This window comes from Hemibagrus wyckioides, linkage group LG14, assembly GCF_019097595.1.
Source record: "Hemibagrus wyckioides isolate EC202008001 linkage group LG14, SWU_Hwy_1.0, whole genome shotgun sequence".
In the NCBI taxonomy this organism is placed as follows: Eukaryota; Metazoa; Chordata; class Actinopteri; order Siluriformes; family Bagridae; genus Hemibagrus; species Hemibagrus wyckioides.
The window spans coordinates 14,053,073-14,080,786 of record NC_080723.1 but is presented as its reverse complement, the minus strand read 5'-3'; the positions used below and the strand labels follow the sequence as shown (position 1 = coordinate 14,080,786).

At 37.7% G+C, this 27,714-nt stretch overlaps 1 protein-coding gene across 1 annotated transcript in view; it reads right to left on the bottom strand.

The window, feature by feature from the left end:
• Window positions 1–21,398, bottom strand: part of b4galnt4a (beta-1,4-N-acetyl-galactosaminyl transferase 4a) — a 141,742-nt gene extending 120,344 nt beyond the window's left edge. Inside the window, exon 1 of the mRNA XM_058408524.1 lies at window positions 19,895–21,398. Coding sequence (XP_058264507.1) covers window positions 19,895–20,036 — 142 coding nt within the window. The 5' untranslated portion in view covers window positions 20,037–21,398. The remainder of the gene's footprint in view (window positions 1–19,894) is intronic.
• Between the last annotated feature and the right edge of the window lie 6,316 nt (window positions 21,399–27,714).

Genomic DNA, 27,714 nt, shown 5'->3' with positions numbered 1-27,714 from the left:
CCGAGAGAGAGAGAGAGAGAGAGAGAGAGAGAGAGAGAGATAAGAAGCAGAAACTGAGAGCGAGAGTGAAGAGAAAGTGAGAGATGATGAGAATGAAAATTGGGGAGAGCGTGAAAGAGAGAAAGATATAAAGCAAAAGCGATACTGAGAATATTCTTATCGTCACTGGGTAGTTATTGTTGCCTTTAACACTGAAGAAATAAAAACAAGCTGTAAGGGCATTCAGGTCCTACATCAGGAGTAATTCAAGCACAAATCAAATAATTCACATAAGATATAAATAAATAAATTAATAAATAAATAAAGCTTACACAGCTTCATGTGTGCTCTTACGGTATTTCATTTACATTTCATTACATTCATAAAAAAAGGCATGATGTTACAGAGTAGAAAATTCCCCAATAAGGCCATAATAATAACTTTTCATGCAACTCCTTTCAAAAAGCCATTCAGGCTCCTGAGTGGTGCAGCTGTCTAAGGTTTCGTCCAACCATTGAGAAAGTGATGCCAGTGATGTCACCATTGCCAGGAATCAAAAAAAGACAGTCATTATTGTGGCACTGGCCATTCATATTCACAGAACAGGGTAGTTAACACTCTTCTCCAAGTGTCTTCAGCTTTCCTTTGAAAAGCTGCATTGGATGGCTCCATGCACCCCAGAGGAAGCATGTGTTAGCCATCAACAACCAAATTAGAAGAGAATTAGAGACGATGCATTCAGAAGCAGCAGTGGGGGGAAAAAAGCTGATATCATATCAGACGCATGACACATGACACCCAGCCTCGTCCTTTTTCTTTCCCTCTTCACTATTACCACACCGGCAATTAGTGCTTGATTGTAAGAAATGTCTGGAGTCGACACATGGCCTCTATCTTTCCCTTCTCCCTGATTACAATCATTTCACAGTAATGATCATGTTCCTCATCTCACCCAATCAGATGTGGGTATGCATGTGGTCATGCGCTGGGGGAGGGGCTGGGGACAGTCTTTGTCCTCGAAAGAAAATCTTGCAATAAAAGACGGAACAGAATTTCATCCGCTTTTAGTGGAAATGGGAATAAATTATGTGATGTGTGTGTGTGATACAAGGTGAAGAGGTAAAAAATAAAATCAGAGAAAATGATGAATAGCATTTTAAAGTGTGCAGAAATGGCATGGGTATGGAATTTTGTTTGTGACTTTATTAAACAGATGGAAGTTAAACAGCATGCAGTCGTATAATTTTTTTTTAAAATAAATTATTATATCATGCATTTGCTTAGTAATTTTGTTGCTGTTTTTAATGATTACTTCTTCATTGTCATTCTGTCAAATGACACAGATGTATCCGCACACACTCACGTACAGATGTACTCGTGTGCACGCCAGCGCTAAAAACCACACGCTCTTCTTCTCATCAGCACGCACCATGTACTTCCCCAATCAGTTGTGCTTTTGCATACAGCTTAAGCCCACAGTAAAAACCAATAATGCCTTTGAAATCACCTCCACACATTTCTGTGCGCATAAACACATGCAGGCTGCAGCTGAATTAATGCATGTCACTGGAAGCCCAATGGAGCCCGGAGCAGGGAGATGTGGCAATGAGAATGCAGCGTTCGGATGACAATGACAACAACAGCAAAAGAGAAATAGACGGAGAGAATCAGCGTGTTAACCCTCACCCCTCACAATTCTCCTCATGTTTGGTGTCCCTATGCTCATCCCATCAAGTGCAAAAGCTGTAACGGCCTCATGCTCACTTCAAGACACAAAAAAATATCTATCTGTCACTACTGGCAACAATCAGCAGCTCCATAGCTCTCTCTCTCTCTCTCTCTCTCTCTCTCTCACTCTCTCTCTCACACACACACACACACACAGAGTGGGAAAAACTGAAAGACTCTTTTTGAATTCTAAACACCAGGGAACATGGAAGATGAGAACAAGAGATGGAAGGATGGTTATAATCTGTACGTTCTGTCTCTAATTTGTACTCTATTAACTCAAGTTTGTCTGATAACCAATTTAATAATCAGACAAGCAAAACCTGTGAAAAAAATATTACACTTTCAATCTATCCAGGATGTACTGTTTTTACTGAATCTGCCAGACTTTTCCTGTGTAGTTGGACTTGTGTTACACTGCCACACTGAGATCAGGAAGGTGGCTCTTTTTTACAAAAGCAGGTAACAATCCATTGCGACGTAACAGCGCATTTATTTGCATCCACGAAGCTTTCATTTAATCACCCGGCAATGACTACACGATAGGGTTCTTACTGAAAACACACCATCTAACTATCACTGTAACAGCATGCTGTTTTCTGAAAGCTGAAGCAAAATAAATGTCTTTAAGAGAAAAAAACACAATGAATGTTTAGCAAATTTACTCCCTACTGCTATAATGTATTCTGTTTATTTATTCTAGCCAATCCTTCCTTCCCAAAGAGATTATGCTGCTTTTGGCATCACTGATGAAAATAATTAACTGAAAAATAGAGACTAGCTCATCCTTGGCCAACCACATTCCAGCCAAACTAAATGAGGATGAGCAGCTGTTCAGTCGTTTGTGATGACTCATGATTTGCTCCATCATCCACACATGGAACAAATTTACTCTTCACCCACCTACTCACCATCAGCACCTCCACATTCACCAGATTCTTTTAGCCTGTGCCTGGGCTGGGTATAAGACCACTGAACTATAATTGCATAGTCCTGCTCCTGCTGGCTGGCTGGCTGGATGGACGGATGGATGGATCGATGGATGGATGGATGTATGAACACTGACTAAAGGATAGATGGACAGAGATTGTTGGATGGTGTGACAGACACAGGCAGATGGATGGACAGATGGATGGATAGATGGACAGACTGATGGATGGGTGGATGTACGGATATAGACTGATGAGTGGATGGACATGGATGGATAGTTTTATGGATGGATGGATGATGGAAATACAGACTGATAGATGGATGAATGGATGGACACACAAAATTAGATAGATAGATAGATAGATAGATAGATAGATAGATAGATAGATAGATAGATAGATAGATTCTACTGTTTCATCAAAAAGCAGGAAGGCAGAAAGCGAGACAAATTTCTGCAGTTGCGACAGTCCAGAATTAAAATGTGCACAGATGGAGGGAGCGAGAAACCAGAGGAAGTGAGAGAGAAAATTCCTGGCAATGGTCACAGATAGGGACAGAATGAACCACAATATGTTCACTCTATATTCATACATGGAAATGTGTTACGGAAGGAAAGACACAAAAACAACAAAGAGGACAGCTCCTGGAGGCTTGCTGTGGATGTTTACATGCGGATTGGACAGAAGATGTCTCTGTGCATCAGGCATGTTTATAGAGCACACCGTCACAGGACACTGAAGTGTGAAACACTGAGATCGGTTAGGGCCAGATTTAAGGTCAAGTCATCAAATTAGTCATCTTATTTTCGTGCTGTAGCTGCTCGGATATGTTATTTGAGATACAATGAGGTCATCTTATTATCTGCTGAACACCATCCAAATATAAATCCAAGCAACAAAAAAAAATTCTGTTCCAGGTATAAAAAAGATGAAACCTTCCTGTAGATCGGTGTAAACACAATCCCCTGTAATGTGTTTGTGTGAATGTGAGAGAAAAAGAATTTGCTGGTTCATTTTGCCAGACAAACAAGGTCACTAACCACCGTGACATTACTTGCGACAGATGCTTGATCAGTTGTTTGTTCCTGAGTCCCATGTGTGTTTCAATCAAGAGAAGCTAAATTTTAATCTGTATGTCCTTTATCCAGCCTCCCTTACTTAGACCTTGTGCAGAGCCGCTGTGACCTGGGGGCTCTACAGAATCACACGTTTCTATGGAGAAGCTGCTTTTACAGTGTAGGTGCTGTATCACAGCTTGAATAGGATTTATAGTGCTGATTAAAATCAGTGCTCTCAATGCCAGACAATAACACTACAATATCGCTAGCTAGCAGGCCTGAATCAGGTTCATGGAGGAGAAACAGATGAGGTAGAATAGCCTGAGCCAATATATTAATTGGTTACTGCTATTCTGAGTTAATTCTGGTTAATTCGCTCTTTGTGTAATATGTCTAGATAAACAGCTAAAGCCAGCACCTCACTCTGGGCTGTATTAGTCTTCAAGAGGACATCGGGCCACATACATAAGGTTAGCAAAGTCTAGACTCTCTGCCCCTAGAAAAACTGCAGCCCAACAGAGTTTAAACTTCAAAAGTACCCCTCAGGCCCGATGGCCTTTGCACTCCTGATTAATAAAACATCCACCTTACCTAAAGTCACTGGGGCTGATTCTTCAAAAATATCATCTTTAGGATATAACTAATTCAGCAGCATGCTAGCTGGCCTCTCCAGCTGTGGTGTAAAGAAGACAATCACAGTGGAACACTGACACACAATCCTCCAGCCCAGAGATAGACTCCATTACATATTCTAGACAAGTCTTCTTCTCCACTCTTTTTGTTGTTGCTAATGGCTGGGTTAATGGAGTGGCTTTGAGGTGGGGAAAAGCATGTCATCTTTACAGGAAAAATGAGGTTCATCTTGCTTACTTGTCTTGATCTCTGCATGTGCTTCCACGTCTCTCTCTCCAAAAACAGTAAACGACGTATTCAACTCATTCTTTAATCTATCAGTTAATGATGTTCCCCATTAAGTGAATGTTTCTTGAGACCTGACTTTTGTCCTGATTGTTGAACATAAAGGAGCTAAATGTTTCACCAACTATTTTTTTCTTTTGTATTCTAGACTACAGCAACATTGAGAAAACTGTGTGATTCCACACATCACGGCCAATCAGCACACGCTGAGCTCGGACTGCAAACTACTGGCCTCCTACTGTTAGTCTAAAGTGTATGCTAAAGTGTATTATTGTAGGAACCAAATACACCATTTTCAAACATCATTTAGTGTAGGAGTTAACCAAAGAGACTGAGTTAGAGCCATGGTTCTTAAAGTGGAGCCTGGCTGCAGCACAATACACCATTATTAAAGGTATTTACCTTATTACTGAATTCTAATTCTTAATACTTATAAGTATGTTTAGCTGGTAAATATAATGGGTTTAATCCAAACCTCACTCATTCAGAAACAAACCGAATTAATGTGAATTAATGTTCACTTGAATCTAATGGCACTTGTTGATGCAAAATGTGTTCAATGCATACAAAGTTCAAGAATAAAAAGTGCTATGGAGCTAAAAAAATAGCAAATAATATTCGACATATTTAAATAATGAGCCTAATATTTGAACTGATGGACCATTTTCATAAAATAAGTCTGTGTTGAAGGGGTAAGTGGAAGTTATTAAGTAGTGAAATGAGTTCCTGACTGCAGAAATGATGAGAGCTCCTGTGATGAGTGAACAGAATCCGGATAAATGTTCTCCAAACTTCTCCAGAACTAGCACGTATACAAATAAGGTGGCTATGTGACTTTAGATATTAAATGGTTTTCCCTTCGTTGAGCATGCTATCAGCAAGCTGATTTACCTCACTGACTACTGCTGATAAATTATCATCACTACTGCACTGCTTCGTAAGTCAACTAAATGAATATTAATGAACTCTCTGAGTCTGATTTATGAATATTACTGAGTAGCGGTTGGTTTCAGTAAAGAAACGTACAGTAAAAAATCTTAGAAATATATAGGGATGAGTTACAAGCTTGAAATGGCTTTCATAAACACTAATATGGAATTGTATAAAAAAGAAAATTTCTCTTAATTTGATTTCATTTTTTTTTGTAGAACATAATTAGTATTTGCAAAAGTTGCATTTTGCAGGTGCCTGGTAGGCAAACATATTTTTAGAACATTAATATGCTGTCCAAGGATTAATGTATTAAGCAAAAATAAATAAACAAATAATCCGACATCTATGGCTGTACTGTGTTGTTAGCTTTACTGCAGTGCTATTGCGTCTCCCCAGGCATGACCTGGTACAAAGAACAGACCTCTGAGTACAACCAAATGTCACGCTCCTGTGCTTCTGAATGAGACATGTGGCTACAGAGTTTGTACAGAGAGAGAAAGCTGGGGGAAAGAGAAGCAACACGGCTAATTGCTGAGCTGCAGTCAGCACACTGCAGCAGCCCTGCGTTCAGCCTCTCTTTCATTCTCTCCCATCTGAACCGCTGAACCTACTTACTTTTAAAAGTTTCACACAAGTCTAACCTTTAGCCGGTACTTCAACGGTGGAAAGCAGAGCACAGTCAACTTTACCTCCTGTGATGTCATCATATTTAACCTCAGACTAGTCAACTTCCTTTTGGCTGATGTGAGAAAAAAACAGCTTCTGACTTTTTAAGTGTGCTATGACACAGTATGTCACGTAAGCAGGTTTGATCACTGCTGAGAAATGGAAAAGCGTTTATCCACTGTAGCTGTACAGATACAGTTGCCTAATTAAGTAAAGACCTGACAAAAAGGCAATGCTTTGTTCGCAGACTGGCTTATAACAAAGGGATACTCTTATACTATATGAGAATGTGACAGCCAAGACGGCAAAGCTTCAAAGTCATCAGACAATACAATTAGGCCCACTACTGTAGCTCAAACGGATAATAAGGAGACACGCCCAGACGGAGATCAGGAAGATAATCAATGAACAACCACAAAAGCTCTGACTAGAAGCACATTAGGTATGAGAAAAGCTTCAGTATGGTGACAGTGACGAATGAGGCCGGAAATATCTCTCTGGCAGAAGACCTTAATGTGGAACTTAATATCCTTGGGTTTATAATGGCCAACAGTAAAGGAGTGGTCAATAAAGTAATAATAGGGGGAGTAAGACTTATTATTAAACACAGAATTACATTCAGAATTACAGCAAAGGTTTGACTGAAACCAAATTAGATGTCAGTAATGGTGGGAATGGGGACTGTTCTCCTATTGTAATATCCACCCATCCATCCATCTATCTATCCATCCATTTTCTGAACCACTTATCCTTCCCAGGATCACAGGAAGCCATCAGCCTATCCTACAGGACACAGGACACACAAAGCAACAGACAGCCCACTGAAAGGCACAATCACACACACACTCACACACCCATTCACACAATTTAGAAATGCCAATCAGCCAACAAAACATGTCTTTGGACCGGAACTGAAGTACCTGGAGGATAACCCTGAAAAAGGTATATATCTGCATGTTTAACTCTGAAAACAAGACGATATCAAAAGCCATAACAAAGATAGTTTTGCTTCCATTTTTGTCTTAATACCGTAGACGCTAACACTCCTAACAAACCATGAACTTCAGGCTTCACTAATAAACAGCTAAGTAACAAAGAAAGCAAGTTAATTAAGTGTTAGGTAAATACATGTCTATTAACTACGGTTTATTCGAGTTATGGCTACATTCATTTAAAAAAATCCAGCCTGTTACTAAATGGTGATTATCGGCTTAACTCCGGTCTTCAAGTGTAAATATTGGAATAAACCAATCAGCCTCACTTATTTTGCTAATTAACCACAGCGAGCATATTAGTCAAGGAATTACCTCCAAGTGGTCACTGAGGAGTTATTTCCACTCATGCGCAGAATAAAATATTGTTTCATTTTAATGTCATTATTTGGCTAAATTGAAAAAACCTTCAATTAATACACCCTTTAACATCACAAAGGAGGGCTAAATGCTAAGGTTTATGCTTTGTTATCATTAGTTAATGCCATAAATGTCAGCCAAGAAATCCCTAATACGAAGCAGAACTTTAGAAAATGACTTGGACATGGAGCCTATTCAATTATTTTCTTGAAAACAGCAACTAAAAAGCCATTGGCATGAATACCTAAATATATATGGCAGGCAGCCCGAATACCTAAATACAAAGATGTATATAGTGTATGTCATATGTCAAAGAGCCAGAATAAACATAAAACAGGACTGCAAAATAGTCACCCTTTTTATATTTTAACATGGAGTCCTGTGTATCCAGTACAGTACTGTTTCATGATCACATGCTTTGGGCTTGAACTCAATTCAGGGATAATTACCAACCAGTAGCACAAAGCAGAAACTCTTTGCTACTACAGAATTAAAACAAATCATTTCGTGTAGCTTTTTGTGTGCTGAAATTTACTCAGTCCAGTTATAATACATTATATACCCGATACATACTTTAAGTTTGTAATTTTTTGTTCCATGTTGCTCATACTCAAATATCAAATCAGGGAATAGTAATTGGATACTAAGCTATGTTTGCGTATCCGGGTATTTGAATTACAATGCGCATTTCTAACCACACTGTCCCTGTGTATAAACATCCTTATGAGATAATATATTATTGCCATTTTTAGCTAGAAAGTAAGTCATGCCAAAGGGCACAGCTGAGGAAATGCTCCACTGGGCATTGATAGCAAGCCCATCTCTCACACAGATGGATCTGCCTACGTTTCCCTTTTTCCACCAGGGTAAAATGTCAAACACACCTTGTTCAACCAAACGCTGAACTATTCTGGATGCTGACAAGGTCATTGCTGAACTCTCAATCACTACTGTATCCACAGTTTACCGTCTCAATGCAACAAGACAGGAAAAAGACTGATACTGCTTTAGATATGCTTTGACAATGTAGTCGTGTATTTATTCATGTACCTCTGGCATCTCAGGATGTGTTTTGAATTACAGACAGAGATCCCTCAGTGGTATTATCTGTATGCAAGTCAAATAAAAATGCAAAATGCAGAGCTTTCTCTCTCTGGCCCAAATGTTGACAGACAGGGGCCTCTGGGCTGGACAGAGCTTCAGGCAGTGAAGCTTAAGGCACTTAAGGCATATGAATGAGAAGATGGCCCCGAGCATATGACGTCTTTTTTTTGTGCTGATTTGAGATTCACCTAGCCTATAATGGATAAGGTCAAGATTTCAGAGAGTGAAGTTGGTCCCAAGTCAGAAAAATAGGGAACGTCTACTCACCCAAAAGTAGATGTGAGGACAGAGGGAAGGACTCATGTATGCAGAATGCTTCGCGAGGTTGAGCTGAGATTAGCTCCCATCTGTGCACTGTATCACATTTACTACAATTTGCAGAGAACATTCTGATTCTAGATCAGTATTCTGAGAGTTTGGTGTATTTGAATCTGGGTTAGGACTGGAGATTTGCATAGCAAGCCAGATGTAAACCCAGGAAGAAATAATTTCAGATTATACATTTCCTAGACTAATGTTCCAAGATGGCAGGCAGGCTTTCCTTTGAGTGAAACACACTAGATTTATACGCATATAACCCAACAAACCAACCAACCAAATTTAAGCTTCTTGGTTCACAAAGGTACTGCTATGTCAGAATAGGAGCAGGTGAGAAGTTTAATGCTACAGGTTTGTGTAGAGCACAGTGACAGCTCTGTCATGGTCTGGGTGCATTTCAGCTAATGATGTAAAGAAGACGATGTGGTGAAAAACACAACGGAGAAAAGAAACCATAGAAAAGTAAACAGATGCCGATTCATCGCTGTAAAAACTTCCATGCCTGAAAATTCGCTCTGCATAATAATAATGTCTTCCCAAATGTACTGCCAACACAATGAAGCCATTCTTAGAGCCAAGGTCAGACAATTACGCTATTAAATCAGCCAAGTCCTTTCACGTAAATAACTGAAGTTGTGCGAGATTAATGAACAGGTAAAACTAGCTTGTTGCAAATCCTTCATGACATTTGAAAGAATGACTGCAATTCTGCATTATAGGAAAGATTACAAATACTTTTGAAAAAGAAGCATTTATAAATAAAATGTGAATAAGGCAGCTGGAGAGTTGTTAGGCACAGGGACGGAGCACAAGCTAGTAACGGACGAGTTCCTTAATTAATATGCTGTGTGCTGCATTGAGATAGAGAGAGAACCTCCCTGAGAAAGAGAAGGCTGGTTTGCATAGCTAAAAATTAAGCTAGTAGAAACTTTATGTTGTTTTTCCCTAATATAGCAAAAATTAGAACTGGACTAAACATCATGTTGACATGGTTGTTTATGCCAAATGGAAAAAATCGAGTATTTCAGAAACAGTCTCTAGAGTTGTAGCCTCCTGTGTATTCCTGCTGTTAGCTGACAGAACCCAATGTTGTTGTTTCCACCTTAAAGATCAACAAGTGCTGGATTTGCGAAATGCTTTTCTGCTTCTACAGCTATTAAGAGTCATTATTTAACGTATTGTAGCATTTCTGTCAGCTCAAGCCAGTCGAATCATTATCTTTCAACTGCTCACTGAATGTTTTTTGTGGACAGATAAAGTTCATAATAAACTGGTCTGCGAGTGAAATAAATTAGCTCAACACTTCTATGCAATCTATACATTGTGTATTTTCTTTCAGAAGTTTTTGTTGTTCTTGCATTTTTTACATTCTGGTCCAAAATACCGAAAAGGTATATAATCATTAAAATGTTAAGAATCAGTCCTAAGTATCAGCACTTCCACTAACCCTGTACATCAGTGGAAACCGACCACCGTAAGACCACCACTGACCAGATAATATTTGATGTTGGTGGACATTTTCATCACAGCAGTTCAACTGACATGGCAAGGTGCTGATCAAGTCAGTAGTGGTGACAAAAATACCTATTTGTTTTTTTATGTATTAGATCACCATGTATTTTCATTTCAATGTATATTAACTCATCTACAGTGTTTTCTGTTTTCTCACTCCTCTCACCATTCCACTTCTCTCTTTTTACTGAACGAACATAATCATATAAATGTTACATGTTGCATAGAGATCATTATAGATCACATAAATATTCATAAATGTGACTACTTTTTGAATTGCCATAAATCTTTATGCTAGAACCCAATTGACCTAGTTAATTATTTCATAAAAGGATATCGAGTAAATATTTATCTCCTGAACATTTTATCTGTGAACATTTTTTTCTTAAGTGGCATTTCCACATTACTATGTACACATTCGTCTCTCATTCATCCTGACAAGATGTCAGATGTCTAATCTAATGACCAAGAAATAAACTGAGGGGAAGGGGGGGGAGTAGAAATGATTTGAAGAGGTGAAGAGGCATGTAAGCAGGTTGCCAAAGACAGAGTAGAATACTTGCTGACATGTGAAACTCTCAGCCAGAAATGGAAATGAGTGTAAGGTTGACAGCTCATTTGCAAAGTGTGTGCTCTGTGTCAAAGATCTTGAAGATCTTTCAGGAGGCCTTGAGGGTCTGGCAGGGGTGCAAAAGTTGCAAGGTAAAGTGATGATTATAGCAGCGACTCAATGCACCTTTTTTTATATAAAGCAATAAAAAATCCTGGTGTATTAATTAGGCTAAGTTGTTATTATACAGCTTAGGAAATTGCTGGCCCTGCAATCTTAATGTTCACAAATCTCTTCCTGACTACAAACAAGTGCGCAATAATGCAAAACATATTGTTATTATTTGCTGTTATTAATGACAAGACAACTTCAGCTGGGAAGCCTAAAGCGAAACAACACCTATTTAAAATAATGTCTGATTTTCATAAGTAAACTGATATTTTTCTATGAAAAACGATCTTATACAAGATTACTGGTGTTGCTTTCTTCAATCCTTCTGGTTAATTTCCACTCCATATAATTTTTTAAGCATATTTTCACATTTGTTTTATTTATGTGAACTCATTTTTTAATGATTATAATTTATTCAATAATAAAGAAAGCTACTCTAAAAATGTTTGAACTTTTTAATGTCGTAAATAATTCATTTACCTAGATTTCTTTTTCTTGGTAAATGCAACTGTAAGTTTCATCTTTGCATGCTTATGTGATGTGTAATAACGGATTTAGAGTGATGTAGCCTGGGGCTCAGTGATTTGATATATCAATTACAACTTTTTAGCTTTTTTTAAATCAATAATAACAAACTTTGTAAACTTTTCATGTTGAATTTTACAAATTGTAAAATCATTACATTTTTACAGCCTTTATCTTTCCTTTTCTATTTTCCTTAACCCTTTTTTTTTACTTTAAATATTGGTCATTGGTTTATTTATCAATGTAACACTACTATTTTCCTAGCAGTTTGTTAACAAACCTTTACATCATGATAGATGTCATATTGTGATACATTTTTGTTCTATCTTACTCATCCTGTAGGTGTATTCCTTTTATTATGTTTTTTAGCACTGTTTAAAACTCTCATTTTTGCTGAAGGGAAGGTGTTAAGGGACTCTGTGGTTGAAAGGTGAATCAAACCATGACAATGTAAGTCAAAGTGCAATTGCGCATCCCAGCATGAGCACTGTTGAAAGCTGCTTTTGATCGGACCCCCTAGAGGCAAAGCCACTTTAGATGTCAGTCACACCACCGACATCAGAAGCCAGAACCAAACACCTGCATGCTTTTTATTTTGCAGCACTCAGACCAATGACATTTAGTCAGATATTAAGTGGTTGTTTTTCAAGCTGTTTTATTGTGGCCCTGCTTCTCAGGCTAACAGTACAAATTTGGCCTGAGTGAGCTAGCAGCAAGCAGAATGCCTCATAAAGAAAAAAAAAGAGGATGAAACCATCATGACTGCACCTAGGAGCTGGAGACACAGTAGACAGGCATGGCTTTACTAACCAATCTATGAGCTCATGTATACAGAAGGGGACAGTTAGTTAGTTAGTTTGTTAGTTAGTTAGTTTTTTCTTCTGACTCAGAGTGTTACTCTCTGCTCTGTGATGCAGAATGAGCAGCAGTTTAAAAAGATGGTTGACTTCATGTGTATCAGAGGAAGTACATCCTATCCTTCGACCCTGCCTGGTTGGTAGATGTGACAGAGAAGTGCTGACTGTGGTGGAAACTGGCAAGTGACCTAACTGGGAGGGAAAACAGTGATTTGAAAAATGTTATCCTCATGCTGTTGTTAAGAAAACCTAAGGATCACGTCCACTGCTCCTTCCACATCTGGCACAGGTGTATTCAGGGGAAGCATAGCTGTACAGAGGAAATGTATGTTAAGGTGTTACTAATACACCCAGTGACTTCATGTGAATTGAGTTATCATGACATACAGATCTCAACAAGTTCACAGAATCAGCTGCATGTCCGATTTGTAACACCTTCTGAGAAAAAAATATCATTTGTAATGTTCATAATATTTTGTAAGGATTTTAAGATATTTTATTTCCTTCTTCTTCTTCTTCTTCTTCTTCTTCACATTATTTAAAATGATAATAAAAAATCATCACCATTTTCTATCAGGAATAATCAATTAGAATTTAAAAAATTCAGAAAAAAATAATTTAGAATTTTAAAATAGTTCATTTAATGATCTGAAATAAACTCTTCTCATTAAAATTCTACTTTGCAATCCTACACTACCTCCCTAAACGTACATATCTTTTCATGTGAATTAGGTCTGACCTCTCAGATTTCTCAAATTAAAAGATGAAAAAATCATTAACAACAAAGCATGGAAAAATTAAATAAACAAATAAAATAAATAAATAAAGTCACACATCTGAGTCACACTTAAAATTTACAACCCTTAACAGGAACTTATATGGTAAATGATCCAGACAAATTAAATAATAAAATTAAAAAATAATAAATAAATAAAAAATAAGGAGACAGGGATTTTTTTTTAAATATTTATTAAAATTATATATTTTTATAAAATTATAATATTTATATATTGCTATACTGATATAATTGCTATTCTGAGGAAATGCCATTCGAAGAAAGTGGCACTTTGTAGCAGCACTAAACCACCTATCACTGATTATTTTCCTTTAACCCCATCATGTTTTATTCCTTCACAATTGCAATTTAAAAAAAATTGTGACTTCGCACTTTTGACATGAATTTGATGAGACGAAGATAGTTGTGGGTTTTAGAGTGGCCGTCTCAACCACATGCTCATAATTGTATGAAAATCATAGTATGAAGGTGACCTTTTCATTTACAACCACAACAAAAGCCTCTGCAGTGATCAGCTGGAGGAAGTGGCTCTTTCATGGCTGATTGTAATCTTGCTTCTTCAGCTAGATCACTTACTGTAAAATAACGCCAACTTCAATGCAGCAGAGATTTTCAGCAGTTTCCCGAAAGAGAATATGCCCTATATATGTATATATATATATATATATATATATATATATATATATATATATATATATATATATATATATATATATATATATATATATATATGAGCGTACTACAGGATTTTAAGTCATATAGAATAATTCTTCTTATGATCAATGCATCCCTCAGGCACACCGTTTAGTGACTGTAAATTGTGAAAGTTTATTATTGAAATCCTTGAGCTTACAATTTAAACAAGCTCAGAAACACTGCAACTGTTCATCATATAAGTGTCGTGTGCTTGCATATAAACTTCTGATATATTCTGCAATGAGTTAAAGTACAAATCGGATAGTATTGTGTACAGGACCCATATCATCCCCGTGCACAATGTTGACAACAGTATTCGAGTGCAATGGGTGTGAAAGTAGTTTGGCAGTGCTTAAAGCCAACACAATCCTGTGGGAAGAATGGGGATGGCTGTGCTCCAAAAACCCCTTGTTTACATAAAGCAGGCTTAGGTTCCTTGGTGGTAGCAAACAACCTAAAATTCCTAACACTAGAGAATAGAAAATTCAATTATTACCAGGCAGACAATTTGTGTACACACCCTCAGAAAAAAAAAATGACAATGAGAAGAAAATATTTTACTGTTGAATTGGCTTTTGGTAAATCACATGCAAAAATGTCTTCTGCTTCATTTCCTATTGAAAGCGAATGGAAAAGTGCTGCACCCCCACAGGCCTGGCTATAGAAATCAGTGTGTGTGTGTAATTTTCATATTCAGCTGAACTTTGCAGGAGTTGTGAATGAGGCTGGATATTATCGTCTTGTAATGCTGTGACACCGTGTGCAGCTAAAGATGCTCTAAATATGTTACATAAGGAATAAAACATGACAGAGCATGCTTAATCAATAACAGGGTGATTTACTGTTATGACAATGATTATTTTCCCATAACAGCAGTACCTAAAGTGTTATATCCCTTTTACATCACAGCAATGTGCCTGTGACTACAATTCGAAAATTATTAATGAATGATACATCAACATTTTTAACCATATACGGTTATATTTAATGTTGTTAAATGTCTGAGAGATAAGTTAGTTCCTGTTATCGCTCATGTTGCATCAGCTATAAACAGTCATCCCCTCATCAGCCGCTCTCTCTCTCTCTCTCTCTCTCTCCACCAGGAAGTTAATAAGTCATAAACATTCCCTTCAGGGGTGTCATGTTACTGAGCAACTGGAAATGACCATTTTTTACTGAGTCCCTGTGAATGAGCTGTTACAACAGAAATAATAATATGTTAGATTGTGCATTATATAAGCCTGTGATTTGAATGAAAATGAATCGACACATTTTGACCAATCGGATTTAAGAACTTAGGTTTAGGTAGCCCTTAGAAAGGGAAGAATCAGTAAAGTATCAACAACTTCAGACAATTATTATTGGGTTGCCAATCCACCACAGGGCACAATAACACCCACGCACAAACTACAGATAGTTTAGAGAAGCTAATCAGCCTACAACACGTCTTTGTACTGGTGGAAGAAACCAAGGCACCTTGAGGAAACCAGCGAGGCACAGGAAGAACATGCAACCTCCATGCACACAGGAAGTCAAAAGCCAACCTCAGAGGTGAGAGGCAAACATGTCAACCACTAAGCCACTGTGCCCCCGGTTGACAGAAATGTCATTCATTAGTGACAACTTAAGTGATTTATTGGGTTTCATGCTAGGTTTAATTCCCACCTCAGTCTAACTTTAACCATCCCTTACTTCAAGATTGCAACTGTGACTCTGTGAAGTTTCTTCCCGGTAACCTTTCAAAAGCAAGAGACTTCATTGTATACATTAACTTTCTTCCTTAGATGAGTTGTAAGAGGAGAGCACCGCTGGGTTTTTTTCCCCTTTAAGCTCTAGTCACACTCGCTCCTGTGACCTTTCCCCATAGGCGTAGGCTCCATCTCTCCCTGTAACCAACCTGTCACTCTCCAACTGCGTCCTTGAATGCTCCCGTTACTTCGCCCTTTTTCACTTCTCTATTTAAATAAGCTTTGGGAATAAGATCTCACTTTTTTCACACCGAATACAACACATCCTTTATACAAAGAATCCGAGCGCAACTCTTACCTGCACCGGGGTGCTCATGTCTGTTCGTTTCTTCACTTTTACTTTTCACACAGCTCAAAAGACTTTCTGTTCCAGGAACAGGTCATGTAATGTGTGGAACTAGAACCAGCCTCTTAGAACATTTTCCTGAATCCTGGGATATAAAGTGACCACTGTGTGTCCTGAGGTAAAAAAAAATATAATGTGTCTATTTGGGAAGCACTACACTATTTCTGTAGCTCAGTGGTGCCATTTGTCTGGGTATATATATATATATATATATATATATATATATATATATTTAAAAATTATTTTTATTCCAATTCACTTTGGTGTGGTGTACTTGTATTTTCCATAAGCATTACTAAGCTAATTTAGGATTAGTGAAGCAATTTGCACTTGAATGATTCCACAGGCATAAGCGGGGAGAAAGAGAGCTTTCTGTGTTTGGAGGAGACTGATTTGGTACGCACTTGAACGCTAGTGTAGTCAGAAGCAGACGGCTCTGGGATATGATTGAGGTCAGTTTGGGGTGGGTAGAGAACAGAGCTGAAGCACAATGAGTTCAGCAGCACTTAAAAAATATCAGGATTTTATCAGGATTTTGTCATATTCTGTAGCACAGTATAGAGTAGCACCTTTCAGAACAAAAATCCATTCATACTCAGCATAATAAAGCAAACACATTGTAAAACCACAACTACACAACTTCAAGCTTCAATATGCATATACATGCCCAGCTAACAATTACGGCGCTGAGACACGAAGCTAAATTGTCAGCTATCCGACGCAAACAAGTGCCAATCGCTGACCGCCTCCTGTAGTTTTTGCAGTGTGTCCTGCACCTCTGGCATTATTCAGCTCTTGTCTGAGCCAATTAAGCCCGTTGAATAGGCTTCAGACACCATCACAAAAAGTGCTCTAGGACTGGATGCTTAACGGAGCAAATATGTGGCAGAGAAATGAAAAGGAAGTGAGCAAAGCGAAGCAGATGCCACTATGAAGAGGGCTTACATGCTGCTCATTTGCTAGCTATATCTCAAATACAGAGAGTATAATTCTGTATTCAGGATGAATCCCGAATCAAGTTTAACTCTGAGCCAGGTAAAAACTGTTACCGGTGCATTGGGGAAAATGATCTACTCCAAGTATCAAGGGCTTCGAAAGTTCAACTTTCGAAAGTTTTCCCCCTTACATTCCATATAATATAAGTAATATAATGGAGAACGTAATATAATAGAGCAAGTAATATCATAAAAGTGATATAATAGAGTAAGTAATATAATAAAAGTAATATAATGTAGCTTTTGAACTTGGAGAAAATTAAATTTACAATGCAATGGTCTGTTAACAATTTCTTTCCTGCTTGCTACATTTATTTCATAATTGGAAGCCCTGGAATTGCCTCATTTATTGTTTGTGAAGGTTGGGTTTTTTTTTTTTTTAAACAATGTACGTGTAACAATAAACAGTCATTTTAGGAAAACTACAAGCGCATGTTAGAATAGTTCCTGAATGGCACAAAAGAAATGTGTTTGTGAAATGCGTCCTGTTATTAGGAGATCCAACACAAAGACTAAATTGGCCATGCTCACTATGTGGGAGTGACTGCACTAATGCCATTCAATTCCATTCATAGTGCTTTTAACAATAGACATTGTCACAAAAGCAGCTTTCCAGAAATATACTCTCACCCGCGTCAGTAACAGCTACACAAGCCAATCGGAGACGTCTGTAAGCTCATGTATGTGGAAGATGGCAGATTTCCTCTGTGTGTGTTACATGAGCATGAGCAGCAGTTAGAACCGATGTTGTGGCTAGCTTCATCTTCATCATGACAGCTCCTTCTTGATTGGTAGCTAATATTTTACATGCTATTTATAACAGTAGACAGACTGCCAGCATTTCCTGGTAAAATGATATTTCGATCATAAAGAACAAGCTCCAAACTAGTCATTTATAGTCTCTGGAGTTTATTTCCAGTCTGTCACGGCTGGCAATATTTCTTTTGTGTCCTTTGGCATTGTGTCTGAGGTGTTTTTTTTTTTGTGTGTGTCTTTGGATTTGGGTGTTTAGGGCAGTTTCACAAAAGCAGTAACAAAAGAACTAATATTATATGACGACTAGAGAAGAAAAACTGGGGAAAACACCAGACAGAGGAAAAAAAAACAGAAACAAAGCAGCAATACAAAGGGAAAAGATGCATTCAGACACCTTGCTCACTCAGAGAGGAAAACAGACTTCTTAACTCACTGTATAAATCTCTCAGCAATGTATTTACTGCAGGCCAAATTCAGTCCAGTCTTTATTGTGCCAATCATAAATCTGCTAGCTGGGAAATGGCGATGCATTGCACACAGCACTACCTGATCCCCCTTCACCTTCAAACTACACTAGAAGGCATAAAAGTGGCTTGCTTGAAAACTACCCCTTTTTACATGCCATTTCCTGACTTTTGTTTTACTCTCTTAAATCATTTTCAATTACAAGAAGCACTAAAGGTTTTATGGTCTGCTGTTATTCTGACTGAGAAGCATAAATACCTCATTAGCCAATATAAAAATTCCTTTTAATACCTCTAATGCTGCAGGCTATAGAATTTTACTTGCTGATGACTAGTAGAAAATAGCAATATTCCAATTCGACAGCATTACTTAGGCTTAACATCATGACATGACCTCAGCATCAGTGCTTAATCTTTAATCTTTAATGAGAGGACCACGTTTCCTATTTCATAATGCGCTCAGCTCCGGCTCACCTCGCTGTAGTGGAGGTGCATAATTAATCTGTCTGACGATGCTCTTTGCACAATTTGTTTTTCTCAACACACAGTGAAAGGGCACAACTGGAACCACACGACTCGAGAGCGTGACTGCACCATACTGCCAGATTGCTCGTGTTCCACTGTTCATTTGGGTCCATCTGGACTTGTATAAACACTGAAGGTGTTAATTTAACACACTGAGGATTTTCCTGTGAAAAATATATTATTTTTCTTCTAATTAGAACAGTGCATGATGCTGTAACTATAGAGGAGTACTGACCCGTTTTGTAAACTATTTGACTGAAATCTCTTCCAGGGTCATTGTTCATGAATCCAAATATGTTTAGGTTTAACATTCTGATGTATTTTATGCCGTGTTTAGTTGACTAACATCACATGGATTAGGCACATACATACGGCTGGGGTGTTATACTCAAGCATACACCTTCTGCACCTTTTGAATGTGTCTTTTATCCTAGAAAGGTGCATATAGCATAACATTTAACGTTAAAAGTTAAAAAAAAATATCCATGTTTCCAAGTGAAATATACAACTATGTAAAAGTTAGAGACACCACAGCAGAAAAAAGACACTATTGTGTGAACAGAAATTGTCTTAAGCCACGTCACTAATATATTGATGAACCTGGTTACTAAAATGATGTTAGTTTCAGTGAATTATCCTTTGTCACCAGCTCTGATGCTACTATTATACTAAAGAGAAAAACAAAAATTAGCCCATTGGCCTGTCTTGTTTCTTGTTTTTTATTTTTTTTTCTCTTATACCTCAGTGACTTACAAACCATAAACAACTTTGATCTACAAGTGTTTGTAATAAGAGAAACAGTGAGAACCTCAAAATAATGCAGCAAAAAAAAAAGATGCATTAAAATCTCAAGCAAACTTTCTTGTTTTTGTATTTTTGTTAGTTTTTAGGACACAAATCTCACGAGTAAAACGCAGGACAGGATTCGAACACCGTGCACGAGCAGAGTGCGCGCGCTTGTCCCGTACCTTTGCCGTAGTTGAAGTGCAGTCGGATGGACTTGCCCTGGTTGATGTGCAGGTAGGTGAACCACACGGCGAAAGTGAGCAGCACCAGCAACAGCAGCAGCTTGAACTGCTTCCTGATTTTCTTTACCGGGAAGCGCAGCATCCTCGCAATGAGCCGGAGCGGGAAACGGACAGCGTGCGCTCACCTCCGCCACACCGGGCTCGTGCTCAACGACATTCCCCGCCGAGGAGCGCCGCCTCAACAGGTCCGACTCGCAGCGCGCGCTTGGGTTTAAGACGCACACTCACACAGTGTCACACAGTGACGTCCGTCTGGATGCTCGAGTCATGTTGCTGTGGTTTTCCGGCCCGTGTTGAAGATGCAGAAAATGCCAGAGATGGATATCCGCAATGATGACTTTTTATGATTTTTTTTTTTTTTCGCGTCACTGTGTGTAAAGCCGGTGCGTAAAACGGCGCGGATCAAAACAAGCCCATAGCAAGACTCTGGACTTTAAAGTGGTAGGAGTTGCGCTCTAATCCTGTGCAATCCTCTTTCTGCGTGGCCTCACTGACACTGATTAAAGTCTGATCATGCCTCAGTTTCAGAGGCACACCTCTACCCCTTCTACAGCCTTTTACTGGGGAACTTTCTGCAACGTTAGGCCACAAGGCTGTCCCTCTTACAGCGTTCTTCACATCCGCTCATTAAAACACCACATATCGTCATGTTTCCTAAATTGTACTAAATAATTGTACTAAAATTTACAGTCACTAAATAACTAAGTGCATACCAATATATCGTCAGTGTGAAACCCCTGTAGGCTATAAACACACAAAAGCCCGTACACCCTGGCTGCACTGTACGCCTTGTTAGACAGACAATATTTATTATTTCTCTATTATTCTTATGGACATTTCCGTTGCAAAGCCGGATATATTTATCACCTGGTTTACTCTGAACACAGAGGCGCACTCATTAATCATGTGCGATCACACCGCGGGTGATGGTTCAAAGAGTGATATAAATAAATCACTGAATTATCTGAGAATATCAAATCGGTGCGAATCACTCGAGCCCAGCTCCAACTCTCGGCAAGTGTGAAATGATACGCGATGAATCTGTCAATTTGCGGCTCAGCATCATCGCGGAAGTGTGCACGCGCCGTTCACATGCGCTTTATCTCGATTTTCTCACCTAACATGTTTCACAATGCACACGCATCCGATGTACAGTAACCTGTCAAACACGCCACCGGAAACGCGAGAGTAGGATTGCTACAAACAGCGCGAGCTCCGTTTCCATTCACGCGCGCGGCTCCTACCACCGCTCTCTTCCTCCTCCTCCTCCTCCTCCGCTTCCTTATGTCACGCGTCGCAATTTAGTAAAGTACCTCCAGTTCTTGCGGTTCTTTTTCAGATAAATTAATTTATTCGGAATCCTTCAGAAACGAGGAGTGCCCACTCCATTCCCAGCGAGACGAGCCTCCTGCTCTCGTTTCTGTCGCTCCGTAGTTGAGCATCCATGACGCTGCCGGGCAACCGAACTTGGGCGGGGCCGCAGTGAGCTTTGACCTATCATAGGCCGAGCTTCAAGCGTCAGCGGAACGGCGAATCAATGGCCGAATCTCAAATGTCTAGCAACGTTCTATCAAAGTGTACTACGTAGGGCATAAGTATAACGGTTTCTATGTTCTCCGTAGTGTACTATAAGCGGAATAAGACGTCATTTGCAGTCGTCGGTAGCGGTATGTTTACTGAAGCACCTGTTAATAGGAAAAGCAGCGAACTGTCAACTTTGTCAAAACTGCAATGTTTGTAATATTCGTTAATTTAAAAAAAAAAAATAATAATAAAATAAAGAAGTATTTTAATTAAATTCACTTAAATTCTAAATGATTTTCTTCAATGTTTCACGCCATGAGCTCTTACTTCCTCAAATATATAATATAATATAATATAATATAATATAATATAATATAATATAATATAATATAATATAATATAATATAATATAATATATAATAATTATTAAAAATCCACAAAGCCTGCAGTAACGACATTTATTATTATTATTATTATTATTATTATTATTATTATTATTATTATTATTAATAATAATAATAATAATAATAATAATAATAATAATAATAATAATACTCGTTTTTATTATAATTGTTTATATTAAAACACTTATTATTATTATTATTATTATTATTATTAATAATAATAATAATAATAATAATAATAATAATAATAATAATAATAATAATAGTAAGCATTGCTGTTGTTGTTGCTTCTGTAGGCTTTGTCCATTATTTAATAATTTAAAATAAATGTAGATCAATGTAGCCTTCATGTTATTTGTTTCTTTGTTCATTTATCATCAGTAATCTATTTATTCTTGTCAAGATCTGTGGTGGATCTGGAGCCTTTCCTGGAAACACTGGGCATGAGGCAGGAATACACCCCTGATGGGCCACCATTTTACTGCAGGGCACCATACATATGCACTCACACTCTTATTCATTCCTGGGAGCTATTTCCCATAACTAATTCACTTGCTGTAATGTTTTGGGGAGATGGGAAAAAACAAGAGAGAACATGGGATACTGGAAGAACATAAAACTCCACACAGACATTAACCAAAGCTCAAAATTGATCCAAGAACCCAAACTGTAAATTAGCACCATATCCTGTTTCCTGTTTGCAGTTACATTTTCCAATCCATATAGAGGAAGTGGTCAGTGAAGACTCTTTAAGCATTCCAAGTGAACTCATTCGGTGTTAGCTAAGTACACTCATACCGGAGGCGCAGGGCTGAAATAAGCCATTCCAGTCAAACCGATCTTAAATCACTTTGTCTCTGAGATGTTCTATAACTCCTATTAATTTATTAATACAGACATAATAAATATTATGTTGATCATGTTGATTAAAATCATCATTGCAAACTTGTAGGTATTTTTTTAGAAACTCTAGAGAACCGTGAACCCAATAGAGTAGTGTTATGATGTGGCCATTTTTTGTTCACCAAAGAAACAAGTCATGCTCGAAAAATGCAAATTTGTACTTTACATAATTAGGTGTTTGCCAGTCTTTAGTGTGCTCTTGCTTCCCGTTTCCCATTCAGTGTCCAGGACTGAGCTTATTTTCTGAGTCTGCAGTTTGGGGTGATCTATGCAAAAGATGTGCAAAGGACTGTTGTAGGTCACTCATACATTACCCATAAATTACCAGTTATTCATTGACTGGAGAATGTTATAAATAGATAAGAACACTTCTCTCTTACATGTTTATTATATTACCCTTTATAATGCCACACTGAGTTCTTTTATGTAGGCACTCTAAATTCTACTCACCATCTACAAACAATTTTCCTTACATCCTAATTTATTCAACACCTAGCAAGTAATTTGTTTTGTTCATCTTTTTATTTATGGTGCGTTTGAAGTCTAGATTCCTGTGTCGTTCTTTTGGGTCTTTGTTCCCAACCGGCAGTAAATTCAGACGTTGCTGGTGAAAGAAATATAACAAAGAAATCTTACACTCAGTCTGTGGTTTAACAGGCACAGACTCAAAATGAAGCCAGGTAGGGAAGCATTTGGAAAAATCACACTATATAACACAGAACAAGAGCTGCAAATGAAAATCATGGAGATTAATCAAGAGAGAGTGAGAGTGAGAGTGAGAGAGAGAGAGAATGCTGACACATTGTAGAATGAGCCATTGTTTAAAAATTGCCTTTGAAATAACATATTTTAGTAACCTTATTACAGAGATTTATTGTTATATCTTTAGGAACAAAAAGAGCATGAGATGGAAATGCAGATGCATAAGGAATAATATCTGACTTAGCGAATGTTCAACATCTTATGCTTTGCATGTGAAAAAAGGTGTCTGAACACAGCATTCGTATAACAGACCTTCCAGTTGATTTAGACTTTTCGAAAACATAACACTGTTTAGAGCTTATGCCAAGCCAGGCATCAATTTAGGATTAAGCTTTGTGACAAAACTGAAATAGCAGAATGTCTGCTACACTGTATTAGCCTCTGAATGATTTTTTTTATTATAAATTATATGATTAATACAGCCATTTATGAAACCGTCAGTATTTGCTAAGCTCATAATGAGGAAATAACATGAATAATGCTGAGTAAGAAATAAAGACAGGATGTGTGTTCTAGAAAAAATAGAAAAAAAAATAGTGACTTGATGTAGTGGTGTGATGTGAATGTTTTTTTCTGATAATAGCAGGTTGTGAAGTGTTTTCTACATTGTGTCCTACATTGCTACAACATCAGTGTACCATCGTTTGCAATATTTTAAATTTATTAATGCATAACATAGCAATCATACATTCATATATTCAGTTTATGTTATAGTTATTTTGGATGTTGTGCATTATTAGCAATAGTTTCCTGTTATCACAGCTATAAACAGTTGTTCCTTTAACAGCTTCTCTTTCCTTTTTTCTATATTAAAGTAAATACGACAAAAAAGCCCGTTAAATCAATATCAATCATTTTTTACAGAATGCTTAACCACATCAATAACTATATGTCCATTTAGCATCTATTTGGGGTGGTAGAAACAATTACAACCACACTGATATAAACCAGTGATTTGCTTTATAGAAAGAACTAATGTCTGAGCTGCTGTTAAAATGAATTAACTTTCCGACCAATCAGATTCAAGCGTTCAGCAGCACATCAGTATAAACATATCTTACTGTATAACCATTAAATACATAAACTATATTGCCAAAAGTTTTGGGACACCCCTCCAAATCTTTGAATTCAGGTGTTGTTTTTCAGGGGTTGGACTTGGCCCCTTAGTTCCAGTAAAAGGAACTCTTAATGCTTCAGCATACCAAGACATTATGGTAAATTTAATGCTCCTAACTTTGTGGGAACAGTTTGGGGATGACCCCTTCCTGTTCCAACATGACTGCACACCAGTGCACAAAGCAAGGTCCATAAAGACATGGATAAGTGAGTTTGGTGTGGAGGAACTGCACATTGTTATAGTTTAGACTATGTCTCCATAAAGACATGGATGCTGCAAGTTCATGCAATTTTAATTTGAAATGTATTATTGTTATTGACTGTTATTAGTCAATGGTCAAACACTTATTTGCAAAAACAAGATTCTGTTCAGGATTATAATATGGTGATTATTTGAAATTTTGTCACGCAGTTTTCAAGACAGTCTTATAAGGCGACTGTGTGATCTCCACCTCATCTCCCAAAGCGTTCATCACCATGAGAGACAAGTGTAGCTAACATGACATGCCTGGATGAGCTTGCTGTCCAGTACAAGTCATGAAAGAATAGAGTGTGGCTCTGTAAGAGGTGCTCAGGATGACAGGTCTAGCTGTCAGCAGTGTTGTATTTATTACAAGATGGGAGCATAGTTGAAGGTGCTGGGGAAAAAAGAAAAAAAAAAGAAAGAGAAAACGGAGTGACTGTGGCGCTCAGTGAAAGGTCAGCTCTACTCCTGTGGTCACAAGCTCTCGTTTTTTCTTATCCACTCCTCTCAAGGAGAATCCTGTTTCTCATTGTTTTGCTCTCTCTAAAGCAGGTGTGGTATTACTTTAATCTGGCCAACCTCTGATGAAATGTCAAGTGGATTATAAATCTGGACAGGTTTTCATCGGAGGCCTGGGCAACTCTCATACACCGACAGTTGCCGGGCACCAAACCACTTCCTCTCCATGGTGACTCATTTTTTAAAACACATACTTGATCTAATCTATAACAGTGAGTCAGCTGAGTTTAGGTTTCAGCACAGAGGGGAGTAGAAACAAACATGGATTTAAAGTATATTAATTTCTTCAAGCACCAGGTTAATATTCTGTTAGCTTTAAAAGCATATTACATAGTAACTACTATGTAATAATATAGTAACTACACTAAAACTAATTGGAAAGGTGAGTGATTATGAGTGCAGGGAATAGATATAGAGAGGGAGCTAACACTGCTACATGCTCAGTTTTACTAACCTTATACAGTAAATCCTTTTTACTGAGTGTTGTTGCATGTAGCAGTGAATGTAAGCTATAGCATGTCTTTAGATTAGATGTGAAAGATAGCTGAGGGCTACTAGGGGTTTTTGTGTGTGTGTGTGTGTGTTGATGATGATTCACAAGACTTTCTTATGAAAACCTCTTTTATGTTTCCCCATGTCCGAGAATGGTTCTACAACAACATAGCAAATGGCATTATACTGTTCTTGCAGGTTTTGCATGATTACTGTATCATGTAACAGAGTTTAATTTTAATAGAAACACAGTCATCTATCAAACGCTCTTGTGCTTCCACCTCCAAACATGGTTGAAGAACCGCATTATCTCCACCCTTGAGATCTATGGGAGGAGTTCAACGATATCTAAAATACCATCACTCCCCTTGCACAAGCTATAATTCTGTCATCTTTAACAACATTGCTGCTCCTTAGAGAAACTGCAAATGATCAAGCAGCCACTGGAATCTATGGCACTCAGACCAACCCATACCTCTTAAATACAGTCTGTTTAAGGCTCCTACTGTAGCTGATGATCTCTACACCAAGAGAATCTTTAAGCTTTTAAGAGGTTTAGTACAGATTCACCGTAATGATTTAATGGAGCTTATTATAAAATGATATTCTACTGTTCATAGATATTATCGATTCTGCAGTTCACCTATGTAGATGAACCCAGAAGGAGGCAAAGAAGTGCTTGATCAGGAGGTTTTGATTCATTTTATTTTTCACAACAGATCTGGCAACAAAGTTTATATCAGTGAACTCATTTTAATCTGCTATTGTTTCTATAGTGACAACTGACACAGGAACTTGTATACATGTTCCATGCTAACAGATTGAAAACATATATAATTGTGGATACGGTAACATTTTCTTTAAGGATGTATTTAGTTAGCGATTTAGTTCATATATTTCAATATGGTGTGTTTGAAGTCTAGATTCCTGTGTCGTTCTTTTGGGTCTTTGTTCCCAACCAGCAGTAAATTCAGACGTTGCCAGTGAAAGAAATATAACAAAGAAATCTAACACTCAGTCTGTGGTTTAACAGGCACAGACTCAAAATGAAGCCAGGTAGGGAAGCATCTGGAAAAAATGACACTATATAATACAGAACAAGAGCTGCAAATGAAAATCATGGAGATTAATCGAGAGAGAGAGAATGCTGACACATTGTAGAATGAGCCATTGTTTAAAAATTGCCTTTGCAGTAACATATTTTAGTAACTTTATTACACAGATTTATTGTTATGGTATATGGGAACAAAAAAGAGCATGAGATGGAAATCCAGATGCATAAGGAATAATATCTGACATCTCGTGCTGTGCACGTGAAAGAAAAGGTGTCCGAACACAGTACATTCGAAAACATAACACTGTTTAGAGCTTTTGGCAAGCCAGACATCAATTTAGGATTAAGCTTTGTGAGAAAACAGAAATAGCAGAATGTCTGCTACACTCTATTAGCCTCTGAATGATTTTTTTTTTTTGTATAATAATTGAAATAATTAATACAGCCATTCATGAAGCTGTCAGTATTTGCTAAGCTTTAAAGTGCAATATTTAATGAATAACATATCATTTCATTCACTTTATGTTATAGGTATATTTTATGTTGTGGATCTTTAGCAAGAGAAGACGTTTCCTCTTATCATGTGTGTTATACACTGTCAGAAAAAAGGGTACCGTGGAGGTACAATTTTGTTCCTAGGGGAACAAAATATATAATAGTACCTTTAAAGGTACACAATAGGTCCTTAGGGTACAACAATGTTCCCAAAACGAGTTATAAGTGTACTACTAGAGGTACAAAA